This window comes from Plectropomus leopardus, chromosome 21, assembly GCF_026936395.1.
Source record: "Plectropomus leopardus strain MGB_pleo_1.0 chromosome 21, ASM2693639v1, whole genome shotgun sequence".
In the NCBI taxonomy this organism is placed as follows: domain Eukaryota; kingdom Metazoa; phylum Chordata; class Actinopteri; order Perciformes; family Serranidae; genus Plectropomus; species Plectropomus leopardus.
The window spans coordinates 18947714-18962261 of record NC_142196.1 but is presented as its reverse complement, the minus strand read 5'-3'; the positions used below and the strand labels follow the sequence as shown (position 1 = coordinate 18962261).

The 14548-nt window shown below is 37.4% G+C and overlaps 1 protein-coding gene across 3 annotated transcripts in view; it reads left to right on the top strand.

Moving 5' to 3' along the window:
- Positions 1-13753, top strand: part of esyt2b (extended synaptotagmin-like protein 2b) — a 42601-nt gene extending 28848 nt beyond the window's left edge. The window contains exons 13-23 of one of the 3 annotated variants that reach the window (XM_088071819.1): positions 843-938; positions 1664-1765; positions 4648-4722; positions 6528-6614; positions 7142-7291; positions 9446-9798; positions 10989-11087; positions 11357-11488; positions 12204-12309; positions 12567-12616; positions 12718-13753. In XM_088071819.1, coding sequence (XP_087927945.1) covers positions 843-938; positions 1664-1765; positions 4648-4722; positions 6528-6614; positions 7142-7291; positions 9446-9798; positions 10989-11087; positions 11357-11488; positions 12204-12309; positions 12567-12616; positions 12718-12787 — 1320 coding nt within the window. In that variant the 3' untranslated portion in view covers positions 12788-13753. Of the gene's footprint in view, positions 1-842; positions 939-1663; positions 1766-2407; positions 2471-4647; positions 4723-6527; positions 6615-7141; positions 7292-9445; positions 9799-10988; positions 11088-11356; positions 11489-12203; positions 12310-12566; positions 12617-12717 lie in introns of all 3 variants that reach the window. The other 2 variants (XM_088071820.1, XM_042510306.2) reach the window with 2 other exon arrangements.
- The last annotated feature ends 795 nt before the right edge of the window (positions 13754-14548 follow it).

Genomic DNA, 14548 nt, shown 5'->3' with positions numbered 1-14548 from the left:
AAAGTCAGACTACACTGACAAAAATGGTAATTTTACCTTGCTGAACATGGGAACTGCTGATCTACCACTGCCTCAATTTGTAGTTTTTTTGTTTCATTGTGTGACTGGTGGGTCACAGTCCAAAAGTGAGTCTATTAGGACTGGACTGCAGGTGGCTTGTGTATGTGTGTGGGTAGAAAACACACTCTATTTTGAAATACAGTGAATTTCTGGTAAATGCAAATATCTATTATTTCTGTGTGTAAGCCATTGTGTTCTTTACATTTTGTGAAATAATATCAAATATGTGATAACTCATAATGTGTGGACCTTGAACTTATGACTAAGGAAAAATTTGGACACTGTTGCTGGACCAGTTGGGAACCACTGCTTTAAAACACCAAAGTTACACAATAACACAAGGCAGTAGTAGAACAGCAGCTCCCATGCACAGCGGAGTAAAATTACTCTTTTTGTCAATGGAGTCTTGCTTTTAAGAGAGTTGAAATCTTATTCTCCATTCAGTTTTCAGACAGGTGGTGCCGTCTGTTTGGGAAGTGACTGCATGACCGGATAATTAAAACTTGGACTATAATGCATGAGTTGTGTGACAGTTTGTTAACCGATGATTTGATTTAGTTTTGCTGTTGTTAAACGCTGTGACTTCAATTCATCAAGAATTTTCTGTTTTTGGATCCTTCTTCACTGTGGAGGCATGCAAGAGAAATGTTTTCTTCACAATTAAATGTAACACAGGGTGAGTACATGATATACAAATGGTCATTTGTGGGGTGAAGTTTTCCTTTAACAGAGCAAATCTGTCTCTGGTGTTACTGCCACTTCTGCCTCTTCTGTCCAATCAGGTGCTGCGAAGTGTGCGTGCAGACAGAAGCCTGGCCAACGACGGTCTATCATCAGCACTGCTTGTGATCTTTCTGGACTCAGCAAAGAACCTTCCTGTAAGAAACTGCAATGATCACTTTATTATGATGCTGCTGGCAGCGCTATTGTTGTGATGCTATAGCTTGTGGTAAAATATAGCATCAGGCTTATGCAAGCTTCTTGTTCCCCACCCAGAACACAAACAATCACACACACGCACACACACACACACACATCACACACATCACATTTAGCAATAGTCTGAACCAGTTTAGTAAGAAATACCAGTGTCGCACACTTGTTTAAAAAGGGATTATTGGTCAGTGTGCAGGAATGTTACACTTTCCTTTTACCATAACGTTGAATGCTTTGCTTTCTACATTGGTTTTCGCTGCACTGTGACCTTCAGGTGAACCTTTCCTCATTATCTCAGCTGCTACAGACCCCTGAAAGCAGCAGATGGTTATTATGGATGTGTCCTCCAGCTCTAAATGGGTCAATATGTTTTTTAACAAGTTTTATGAACCAGTCACTACAGCTCAGGAATTCCTTGTAATGTCTTTAACACTTATCAAATGAGAACCTTCAACATCTAAAACCTTTACTTCTCAGGACCCTTGTACATTTATTCAATTTATGTAAAAAAGATTTAAAAGCTTTTATTGCACCAAATGTGGTAAAACCTCCCTTTAAGAAAAAAGACATCGATCACAAAAATAACTTCTTTTTTTAATACTTTTTTTTTAGCCATCTTGATCCTCATAACTCCACCTTTTTCTTCTTTCTTTCTTTTTCACCCAAGAGTGTCTTCACAGGCAGCTTAGGCTGTGGGAACTTAAGTGAGAGGAGGGCATCTGGTCTAGTCTTTTGTGAGAGCAATACTTCAGAGTATAGAACAATATTTGTGAGTCCCTCAATACGTCTGCATCCTGACAGCATTGGTGGTGTGCGATGACGTGGGTTGAACAGTAACAGGAATCTTTAAAAAACCTGCATCTTAAAGCATGTGTCAGTTGCACGATTTTATTGTAACGTATGATGAAAGTTACCCCGTGTGCCCGGTCACCATTAACATAAAACAGATACTTCAAAACAGAGGCCTTAGCTTTGCCTGCTTGTTAGTCGGATTCTTATTCAGCTAAATCAGGTGCTCATTTCAAGGCTGAAATATAAAATATCTTCAGCACAAAGAGCTTGGTAGCAGAGCTCATAACAATCTCCGTCTGCCTTAGTGAGCCAATTAATGACTAGATGCACAGATACAGTGAGCTTGTTAGAAAAGGCACACATCGTCTGAAAGAAGCAGCTCCAAATCTTCCTTGTAGGAAACTTCCTCATTATTCTGACCCGAGTTTCCATTGTCAGCTCCCTGCAGTATCAACAGTATCAACTTTTTATTAATCACCCGTATCACTCATGTTTCGGGCACATATTCCAACATGTTTTTCTGTTTTTTTTTCCTCATGCCTCTTAACCATACCCAACCACCTTTGTCCTACTAACTGTGGGTGTGATTTTCTCCCCCAAATCTCCTTGTGGCTTAAAGAGCAACCTGTCAGATTTCACCTATGACGGGTTGAAGCAAGTCTCAGTCTTTAAGGCCCTGAAGGTAATGTGGGAAAAATGGATTGCACATAAAGATCACACCCTCATCTGTGTTCTGCGTCTGTAACCTCAAGTGCACCATCCACCGTCATGTGATTGTGATGATTGTCAAGGAAGCAGATTGATTCGTCCTTTTTCAAAAATTGTGCATGAAGATGGATGATTGCATTGTATATTTTTGTATCTTTCTTGTCCTGTGCTCTCCTTTCTTATTATTTGGATTGATAGTGATTTTCCACCTTTGCTATCTCCTGTGATCTTGCATGCACAAGTCTATTATTGCACTTAACTATTTCAATCCATTGTTCTCAATCTGTCCTCAATCTTTACGGTTGACTGAAACTGTGGCATCTCTTGCAGCAGTCATAGTCTTTGAAACTTGAGCAAATTGGCTTGATTTCCTTTAAAAACAGGGGAAGAAGGCAATGAGCAGCTTCAGAGGAAATGACCCCAAAATTAGCAAGAATTTAGTAAAAAGTACAAAAAAATTATCTGAAAATTAGCAACAACGAAAAAAAAGAAAAAACACCAAAGAAACATTGTCCCCTAGCTTTTAGAATAATTTTCTAAATCTACAAATTTCTTGGAATTTGTTCAGCATTTCTTACCAAGTTGCCCTTGACTGTTTTTCCCATGTTTTCAAAAGAAATTGAACAAGTTTGCTCAGAGTTCAAAAGTTTAAATACTTAAATACTTAAAAATACATTTTCATTCCTATCCGACTGTCCCTACATGTGCTAATTTTTCTTGCATTGGGAGTGAACTGGGTCAAAGTTTACGAGCAGCAAACCTGCAGAACAACCCAGCCTATGTTAGCTAATCAAGAAACTGATCATGTCCACCTCATGTTGAAACTAATGGTATGAAACAGGAGGTCATGCACGTGAGGCAGCATTTCCGCATTTCTTAAAAATCAGTGGCTGCATTGTCAGTTCTTTAATATTTCCAGGAAGTTTCAAAGCCCATCATGCGGTGGCACTCCCACAGTGCAACATCAGTCAATGGTGAAACTCACTCCAGCATTGTGTGTTAGTTTCATTGTGCATTAAAGGGCAGCTGGAGTACATATACTTCTTGTTTGCTCCCATTAGTTTTACTTTCCTGATGGCTGCTACCTGGCTGGGCTGGCAGATAATGAGGTGACAGACTGAGCCTCTGCAATTCTTTGTTGCATTTCTTCATGAGTTGATATGACCCTGTTGACAATTTTTTATAAAAAAAAAATTACAACTTTCTTTTATTTCCTTTGTTGTGTCTATACTGGAATGCTGTTTTATTACTGAAGGGTACTTTTCCTAGCCACATTCTTCTTGTGGGTCCTTTAGCATCACTTGATATCAGAATAGAGATTTACAAGGTAGATTTATTGGTCAGCTCACTGGAAATACATGAATAGCTAAGTGTTTTGTAAAACTGTGAATTCCCAGATTTGTCTTTGAGGGCTTTACAGTCTGAACCACATACAACATGGTCTATCTGTATACCTTGGATTCAGATGAGGTAAATTCCATTGAGAAAACCTTAACAGGGAGAAAAAAAGGGAAAAAAAACTAAAGAAGCACAGGGATTCCCCTTCCCAAACAGACGTGTGCAATGGTTTATACACTGTAGACAGAAGTCGCAGTTGTAGAATTACATTACAATACCAAGGAACATGATATTTTTGGGCAAATTTAGTACAAACAGAAGGTTTTTTGGGCCAAGTGCCTCAGTTCAAGTTGTAGCATATCAAAGAGTCGGATTGTGTTAATCGCAGGGGCTTAATTCTAATGCTGGTGAGAAATCGATGTCAAATTTGAGCACCATTCCTGAGAGAAAAGACGGGTTAACGAGTAAGATGAGACTCCCCCCCGGCTGTTAGATATGTGGGGTATTATTATTCTGCAAGGAGTACTGAATAATACTTAGGTGTCAAAACCCAGCATGCTAAAATTAGAAAGCAGAGGAGACGAAGCCTTGCAGTCTCCTCGGTAGCCTCCCTGCCTGCAGCCCTGCTTGTCAAACCGTATGGTAATGATCCTTCCCTTTTGAACTCCAGACTCTTTCACAATTGTGTGCTTGATACAGAGTCTTGAGGAGCTAATATTTGGGTGTAATTTTGTTGTCTGTTTCTGACATGTATACATTATGTGTCAAGGTGAGGAAAATCAGCTAACACCCCTCTTTCTGATTCTTTATTAGTCTGGGAAGAAGAGTAGCAGCGAACCCAGTCCTTATGTCCAGCTGACTGTCGGACACAAAACACTTGAAAGTAAGGTGAGTCATATCCATTAGTGTCATTATACTTTCAGATTTTGTCCTTTTCCTTTATTACAAGAGGAAAAACTTAACGTCTGAAGGTGATTTTGTTTGCAACCTTCCCATATTAAGTAAGCATGTGGATTGTGGAAGATTGAAAGCATCAGTTAAATTCACAGAATATATTTCAAATTCTTACACAAAGACCTATTGAACAACCAGCACATCTCATTCTTTAAAAATCTCTACTTGAAGCTTTCTAGTACAAAATGTGTGCCTCTGACTGTGGTACTAAAAGAGAGATGAACTGAAAATTGTTGCACGAAGAAATAAAATGAGGTTCATAACCTTCAAAATACCATTAAGAGTCACCTAAAGAGCTTCCACACTGACATTTAGTGCGTTTACCAGCTATACCTCATGGGAAATTTCTGTGTAGAGTTCAAAAGGGAAATTATTCAGAAGGAAGAACCACTTAAATGGATCCTGTTATTGTTGATAATGAAGTTTCACTGCAAGCATGTAATAGGTTTATGGACATTTGTTATGTTAGATTCCTTTTGAAGCTGAGTTATGAGATAGGTACTTTAATTTGAGGGTGTTTACATTGACACCAGCTGAATCAAATAGAAATGTTTGCTCTTGTTGTTTGGGTGACAGAAAATAATCTAGCAAGTTTAAAAGAGCTTCAGTAAAGTCATCATTTTTTAGGTCCCTGAACAGATAAACACAGGAGTCTTGTGCAATATTATGATCCTATAGATTTATGTTGTGGCCATCAGTTTTAGTTTTTTATCCTCCTACGTCCCTGCGTCCTCATATTAAGACATTACATTTTTGGTTTGCTGCACCTCATACTTCATTCTGCTTAACTTAAACTTTTTGTTCTTGTTTGTGGACACTTTATGTGCCATTTAGTAGCAAATATACTAATCTGTGCAACTCTAATTTAAAAAAAGTAAGAGCGCTTGCACGAATACATTTATTTCCAAATCTTTTTGACTTATATTCAGTTGAATACAGTACAAAGACAGGATCTTTTATATTCAACTCATAAGCTTTACTATTTTTTTTTGCAAATTTAAACTCATAATCCATAATTCCATAATATTAAGTTCTGTGATTAGATTGGGAGTTGTTGTTTGATTGTCACATTTCTAGTGAAGAACCAGACAATTTCTGAAGCAGTTTTCTTTTGCACTAATGATTCAATTTCAGTTCAGTATACTATGTTTAGGATTGTTGTCTTGCTGTATGGTCCTAAAATTAGGAGACTGTGTACGCAAGAAACTGGCTTGAGTCCTACACTGTTCACACAATATGAAAGTGGACATCTTCAGACACCCTTAGAGCTGAAAAACACTTTAACCTCATACTCACTGTTCCATTTAATATCCAATTTGCTTAAGTACAGAGGCAACAGCCTAATACTGTCTTAATTCTTTATTCATGGAAACAAATCTTGCGGGGAAACTGAAAATTAATGCCTTATGAAAGTCCACAGAGGTAATTATGAATTTTAAACAACATTATTGTATTAAGGAGAAAAAAGTATACTAGAAAAGAAGTACATTGTTAATATACAAAAAAATAACGAAAACATTTGATAGAAACATATATATATAATATTCAGTTAAAGGTATCGTGCTGATGGTATTAGTGTGTGATATTTTTATTCTGCATCCAAGTTTTAAATACAGCCAGGTTCTAATGACTGAAGGTTATATTGACAGATGACTCCAGATGAATTCTGTTCCTAATTAGTTGCTCTCACGTGTCTCATTATTAACAACTAACAAATGACTCCCTGTCTGCCCGTAAAGATCCGGCACAAGAGCAAGGAGCCGCTGTGGGAAGATTGTTTCTCGTTCTTTGTCCACAATCCCCGGAGGCAGGAGCTCGAGCTGGAGGTAAGGCTGCACTCGTTTAAAAATTTCATAAGATCATGCATGATGGAAGTAGCTGTCGTGTCTTAAAGGAACAGTTTAACCCCAAATCAGAAACACATATTTTTCTCTTTACCGGTAGTGCTATTTATTAGTCAAGGTTTTCTTTGTGTGAGTTGCTGTATCAGCTGTCGAGATGTCTGTCCTCTAGAAGGAACTAGATGGCACTCAGCTTGTGGTGCTTCAAAAACGAGTCTGACGAGCCCTAGTTCCAACATGCAACTGCTCACTGGAAAGAGACATTGTTATTGAGTTTTCATAAAAGTTAGTTTTTATGTTATTGTGCTTTATGCACCATAAGCCGAGTGCCATCTAAGATCTATTATGTTGGAGAAAAGGCAGACATCTCTACGGCCGATTTCTCCAACACTCTGCAACTCACACCAAAACACTCTAGACTGCTAAATAAAACTACAGGTGAAAGGAAAAATATTTTGATGCGGGGTGAGCTGTCCCTTTGAAGCAGATTGTCTCCTTTTCTTAATGCACAGGTAAAAGATGACAAGAACAAATGCACCCTGGGTAATTTGACGGTGCCTTTGAGCAGCCTGTTGGAGGAGGAGGACATGACGCTGACTCAGTGCTTTCCTCTCAGGAACTCCGGTCCCAGCTCCACCATCAAACTCAAGATGGCCCTGCGGGTAAAGACGGACTGCTTCACTTTCACTGTCCTGTATGCATTAGCTATGGAAGAGTCATCAGGCCGAGGAAACACATGTTCAAGATCTGCTGATTCAAACAGAATGAGTAGTAAACGGCCGTGTATTTAGTGGCGCAGTACAGCTGAACTAATGTTGCGGCAACGCAGGTGTTGCAGTGTCAGCAATAAACTGAAATTATTAATTGAATTTCTAACAGCCTGTAATCTCGGCTCAAATCTAATTTGACCTTTAGCCCGCTGCTCTTAGTAACAGTTGCTACACCAAGCTGTCAAGGTTTAACACTTGAAGAATGAATCTATGATTTTAGACAGTGGAAGGAAGAATCAAGGTCTCTTTTCTAGCTCATAACCAAGAAATACTTTCAGAAATATAATAAAACACAACATAAAATTGCTGCATTGACACAAAACAAAGAAACTAAGAACTCCTGTTAATGTGTATATAGTATATAACAAGTATTTAGAGGAAAAAATACAAATTCTACAAGCTCAGAAACTGCAGTGCCCACAGAAATTAGTCATTCACTTGATCATCTGTTAAAGGTCCAGTGTGTAGGATTTAGGGGGAAATATTGTCAGAAATGGAACGTAATATCATAAGTATACTATATTTAGCATGCAACATGCACCTCAAAATAAGAATTGTCATGTTATCGTTATCTTAAGCCCAGTTCAGATCAAAGATTTGCAACGAGACAAGTGGAAACATGCAACTACTTGCAATGCGCCACTCTGCAATGTTATAAAAACCTGCCTTTTCACACCAGTACCACAAGATGAGAAGGATTACCATCTCTATGCAACAACTCTGTGTACTTCCATTTTGATTTCCAGCTTTTCAGGCTGATTTTGTGGCTAATTATAATTTGTAGCTTTTTAAAATATGAACAAGGATGGTGATAGTGAGATAAAAATACTGGCTACAGTTGCATTTATAGATTGTGATTTGCGAAAGACATAAACAAACCAGCATCAGATTGGCTGTATTCATAATAAATACACAGCAATAATATAAATAACCAGCGCCAATTAATCAGTAAATGAGTTCCAATGTGCAAATCTCACTGCTTGATATACCAGTAAATCCCCCTAAATGTTAAACACGGAGTATTTAAATCTAAATCCCTAACGTAATAAATGAAAAGCCTTAATTTACTCTTAAATATAAGCTGTTCAGTCTTTGAAATGTAAATTATTCGTTCTAATGGAAGGCTTGATATCATCCATTTTATCCATTGAGTAGCGCTCAGTCTATGAATCATTTCCCATTCGAGTGCGATACACTTTTTGGTGCAAAGTAAGCTGAGGTCTATAAATCCTCATTCAGTTTTGCACTAATTATGTCTCTCTGGATGTCAGCCCAACAGTAAAAGCTTTGGTTCCAGTAAGAAATAATCTTCGCAATTATAACTTTTTTCTGTATTGCCAAATACAATGTCACAATGTTCCTTTAATTTCTGTACATTTTGTGCATATTGCTGGACTGACTTCATAATGAAGAGAGAGTTACTAAAAACTACATCTTGAAGGTACAAGATACATATTAGCTATTATTTACTTTCTGTTCCAGACTGCAGTTAATTCAGTTACTGCTTGAAAATCCTATTGCCCTTCACAACACTGAAACAAAACAAATTCTCTTGTATTACATCATCACAGCTGATCAAATAATAAAATGAAAGCAGCCATTTCAAAATATTGACTTGCACTGAAATAGCTTTCCTGTATTGAATCACAACCAACATATCAAGATTCATAATGGATATCCTGGGAGGGAAATTGGCTCACAGGCTTATTGACCTTTCTGGAACCACAAGATAGAGCGATATATAGATAGATAACGACAGATTTGGCTGTACTAACACCCTGAAAAATACCTGACATTTTTCAGCACTATCAGCAGTTTTAAGAGCTTTTTACAAGAAAGGGTAAGTCACTCTCATTGCTCAGTTTTTAAAGTCCAGTGCAGTGCAGAGTTTTAAGGCCAGGTCCATCTGTGTTCTTAATCCCTTTTTATAACTAAAAAATTTAGGAGAGTAAAGTTGGGTTGTATTACGTTAAGTCTCATTTGACCTGCAGGGACTTGTGCTGTATTTCTCATTATTTTCGGTGACGTCCTTCTGTCTCTCTGTAGATCCTGTCTCTTGAGAAGCAGGTCTCCTCAGACCAGCCGTCCTCCGTCCAGGTCAGGAAGTCCAGTGTGCCGCAGCCGACCCCAGCCCCCATCCAGAGACGATCGGTTTCAGACTCGCCGCTGCCTCCGCCTACGCCTCCTCCTCCTATAGACGCCTCCACCCTCACGCTCCAGCAGAGGGACGGCGAGCCGTATTCGGCAAGCCCTCTGCGCAGTCTCTCCAACCTGAGCACCGGCATGTCGAGCTCCCAGAAATACCTGCCTCACAAGGAGTCCACGCCAAGCCTGGCCTCGGATATATCCCTGCCCTTCGCCACCTTGGAGCTTCAGCAAAGGCTCCGTCAGCTACAGAAGTAAGTAAATAAATCAGTGGTTCCCAACTGGTCCAGACACTGGGTCCAGATCCCCCCTTAGTTATTAGTTTAAGGTCCACAAATAAGAGAAATTGCCACATATTCCATTTTATTTGACAAAATATAGATAACACGTCGGCTTAAAACAGGAAGTTATAAAACTTTTTGCAAGAATGAAGTGCAGTTAGTTAAAACCAGGGGTTTCTAGGGTTTGAGGACATTAGGGGCTTAGCCCGGACCGCCATAGGAAAAAAAGTCTTTTTTGGGTTTTTTTTGGCACTGATTTTTTTTCATTTTTGGGGTGATTTTCTTTACCTCCAAAAATGTTTGCCTTTTTTTTCTTTTAACATTTTTTCTTATTTTTTAAGAAAATATTTCTTCCAAATCCATGGGCCCACCAAAATAAAAATGACTAAAATGACACCATTTACCACATTTATAACTTGTAAAAACTAAAATTACCGTTGGATTATTAAATTTCTGACAGACATTGAACACATCATGTGGGACGAACACTTAGAGTATTTTCCCAGAGTCATATAGGGAGGCTGAAGGAAAAGTATTTTTAGCTTTGGGAAGGGTAAAAAAAACAGCAACTGGTAAACAAAAACCAATCCCTCAGACATATTCTTATTTTTTGGGAAAAAAGGCCACATAATACCAAAAGTGGGGCATAAAATAGTCACTGAACTTGAAAAAAAAGAAAAAAACCTCTACAGCATGAAACAACACTTCAGAATTCTCCTCACTTCTGTGCTGCAAATTCATTGCACTTCAAAATAAAGTGTGTTTTTCACAAAAAAAGGTCACGAGTCACTTGCAGTCCATTCAGAATGGACCTGCAAACTACTTTGGACTGCGAGCCACCAGTTTGGAACCACTGGCATAAATGATCCACTGTTGAAAATGAAAACTGTTCCTGTCATTGGTTCATTGAGATATTACCATGCACACTTAAAAACAAAGATAACAACATTTGATAATCTTAAGAATCTTATTGGTTTTCAGTTTATTTCTGTAATTTAATGTATGCATTTGCCTCCAAAAGAATGCTATCTTGGCTCTTTTTGTAATATGTATCTTTATCGATCTTTTATATGACTACCTGTGGAGCTATCCATCTGTCTCGGCTGTATAATGCAGCTGCAGTCTCTGGAAGCGACACTGACTTACTCTGGTGTGTTTTATAGCGGCTCGGCCCCCAGCCAGTACCCCCTGGGTGAGGTCCAACTGACTGTCCGACACAGCTCCCAGAGGAACAAACTCATTGTGGTGGTGCACGCCTGCCGGTGAGGTCCCCAACTGCCAACACACCCTGCATCTAAATTTGTTTTCTGAGAGATATATGGTGGACTTGTTTGAAGGTGGTCTTGTTTTCAAGGACTTTTTCCAGCTCATTTGTGTTTTTGGCCCAAGTCTCCGTCATTTGTTTTAATTTATGGGTTCTTCAGTATGCAGTTGCTGCTGGTAACATTTAAGAATAAACAAGCACAGTTAACCTGAGCAACATGTGACTGGCAACATGTGAGTGAAACAATTTTGTCCTGTGTGTCTTCAGTAACTTGATAGCCTTCACCAAAGACGGCTCCGATCCCTTCATCCGCCTCTATTTGCTGCCTGACAAGAGCCGGACAGGGAGGAGGAAGACGAGCACAATGAAGAGGACCCTCAACCCAGTTTATGATCAAACGTGGGTTTACATATCGGCACTATCGTGTGCTTAAATTTTGTCAACGGCATGTTTTTAACCCTTTGAAACATGAACATATTGAAAAGGTACAAGACAATTCCCTGAAAAAAGGAAAGAAGAAAAGTAATTTTAAAAAAAAAAGAAAGAAATAAGGAAATGACCTGGGAAAATTATTGAAAACTGAAAAAGAATAAATATCCTACATTTTTTCTGTAACATATTTTTTTAATATTTAATTATACCAATTATAAATATAGTTTTCTGGATATTTCCCCCTCTTTTTTAAAACACTAATGTGTGATCGTGAACTTACCTTTTGATAAGGTCACTAAAAGACACTTAATATAATATTCTGAGCCTGTCAGTGGCAAAAAAAAACACTTTTGGTGGAAGTATAATTATAGTTGGAGATAATTGCCCATTAACATCACATTGCAACCTGTTTTTCCACTGCCAGCTGTATCTCTTTTACTCAACACTGGACCAATTTCAAAACTCCATTGTTCACATAGATACAAAAACATGAGAATATACGTTGAAAAATAGTGAAATTACCTTTTAAGAGCTTGAAGCAAATAACACAGGAAGCATAACAAGGATGCCACTGTCGAATAATTCATTTCACTTTTCACACTGCAATTGACAAAAAATGGGTTTTTTTGAGGAATTACTCCAGATTAGTGTCATAAAATCTGTGAAAAACGTGCGTTTGCAGGTTTGAGTTCAGTGTATCTATGGTGGAGCTCCACAGGAGAACTCTGGATGTAGCAGTGAAGAACGGAGGGAGCCTCCTGTCCAAACACAAAGGGCTTTTGGGAAAGGTAACTTCTGGCAGCTATTATGTGCATTCTCCAGCAGCACATCCACTTTTGTAGAACTTTATATATTCCAAAAACTTTGTCTTTTTTTTTGAGTATTTTATGTTGGTTATCTCAAAATCTACAAAAATCACAGTCACAAATTGACAGTACAAAAACACGCATTTACGTCATAACTAAAAAATGAAAAATAAATGTAAAAAAATAAATAATTTTAAATGAATTAATTTAATTATTTGCTGTTTTGTTCAAAATTGCAGGTGCTGGTAGATTTAAGTGGAGAGGATATATCAAAAGGATGGACACAATGGTAAACTTTGCATTTTATCTTTGTTCTGTGCCACATTAAGAGATCATAATCAGCTTATTTTAGTGCTTAAATATATTAATTTTAACTGTTTTCTCTTGCAGGTACGATCTGAGTGAAGACGGTGTGTCAACTCAAGGAATCAGAAGCATTCAAGACTCCCTCCTCACATAATGACGCCACCTCTCTGCTGTAATATAGTGATCTTGTTAATATAAGGGCACATCATTTTGTTGCACTCACTTTTCATATAGTTTACAGGACTTATTTCAGCATGCAACAATTTTTTCAAACATTTCCGATCTTATTTCCATCACTGATGATTTCATGACGACGCTGGGAGAGTGTTGTAACTTATTGTAATGCGTTGACACACTAACTGCCTTGTCTCTGTTTTCAGTGTTTTATGTAAATATGGAGTTGCCGATATATAAGAATTTGCAGGGGTATTCATGGCATTTTGTTTCCTTGAGGGGAATTATATGGAAATCTGTCAGAATCGTTATTGCTTTCTGTCCAGTTTGTTCAAATGTGCGAAACTGTGTTTTGTCGTCTGAGAAAACTCTTACCAAAGGAACAGATACAATCACAAAAGTAGGCTTTAGGTAGCAGAGCAGGCTTGACTTTGATTTTTTTTTTGTCATGCAGTGTTATTTGATTGTTTACCTCTTATTGTTCTTTATGCTTGATTACAAACATGGAATGCACATATGCAAAGGAATTAAATGATCGCTCTGTAAATTTTAAAATGACTGTGCAATATTGGATGTTACTGAAGACTTTGGGGGGCATTTTAGGGCTATGAACAAGTGCTGCAAAATATGAAGGATACTTGAATCAGGGTTTGATTGATGCTCAAACCAAACGTGAGTCGAACAAACTGAATAATATGAGCAGAGACAACAGTTAATGCATTTCATGAGCAAGGCTGCCAGAACTTGTCGTTGAGATGACACAGCTACGTCGTAAGTACATGTGATGCCATGCTCTCATAACTGTTGGAGGTTTTAAATGATTTTCTTGTTATATATCCTGTGCCTTAAAAAAACCCGCTATGTAATTTTTGCCTTCTTAATGTTATTATTTTGAATGATATGCCTCATGGGTTTTGAGGAATAAATGGTTTCTCTTGTGAAAAAATGGTGTCACTTTTTTTTTTAATTAGTCCCCCTGTTCAGTAACAAAGAATATGAATTATTTCCACCTTAAATATGATATCAGTGGTTTAAGACATATCTAGATCAGTTATCATGGAATGAGCCTCCAGAGGATGTGCTCGCTGTTAAAAATTATGATAATATTTTTAATATTTTTAACACTGATTTGTGTAATTATTGTAATTTAAGTTTTTATATTTTTATTTAATTAATTTATTTTTGTAAAATGTTTATTCAATTATTATTTTATTATTTCAACATTGTATATTTAATGTTATTTTTTTCATTTTTATTAATTTTAGTGTTTTCAAACATTAATTCAACTCTTTAAATAATTATTTTAACATTGTAGATTTAATTTAATTTTAACTTTAGTATATAACTATCAGTTATTTTTATTTATTAATGTTATTATTTGTTCAATTAATGATTTCAACATTGTACATTGTGGCATTATTGTTTTCCCCCTATGGTCATGAGACTCTGGTATGGAGGATTTATGTCCTATACCAGAAAATTGTCATGAATGTATAGAAGTGAATGAATAGAAATGTTCTGCAAATTGCAAGAAATGAATAGATTTGGAGAATTTCTTTGAAAAAAAAAACAGGGGAAAAATCCCAAAAGCTATATTTATAATTTTCATAATGCTATATTTTGTTCTTCTCAAGTTCTGTAAAGAAATCAAGCCAATTTGCGCAGGGTCAAAAAAAAGAAAGAAAAAGGAATCAAGTTATTTCCATATTATGAGGAGGTTGGTGCAGATGTGCCCCTGGGC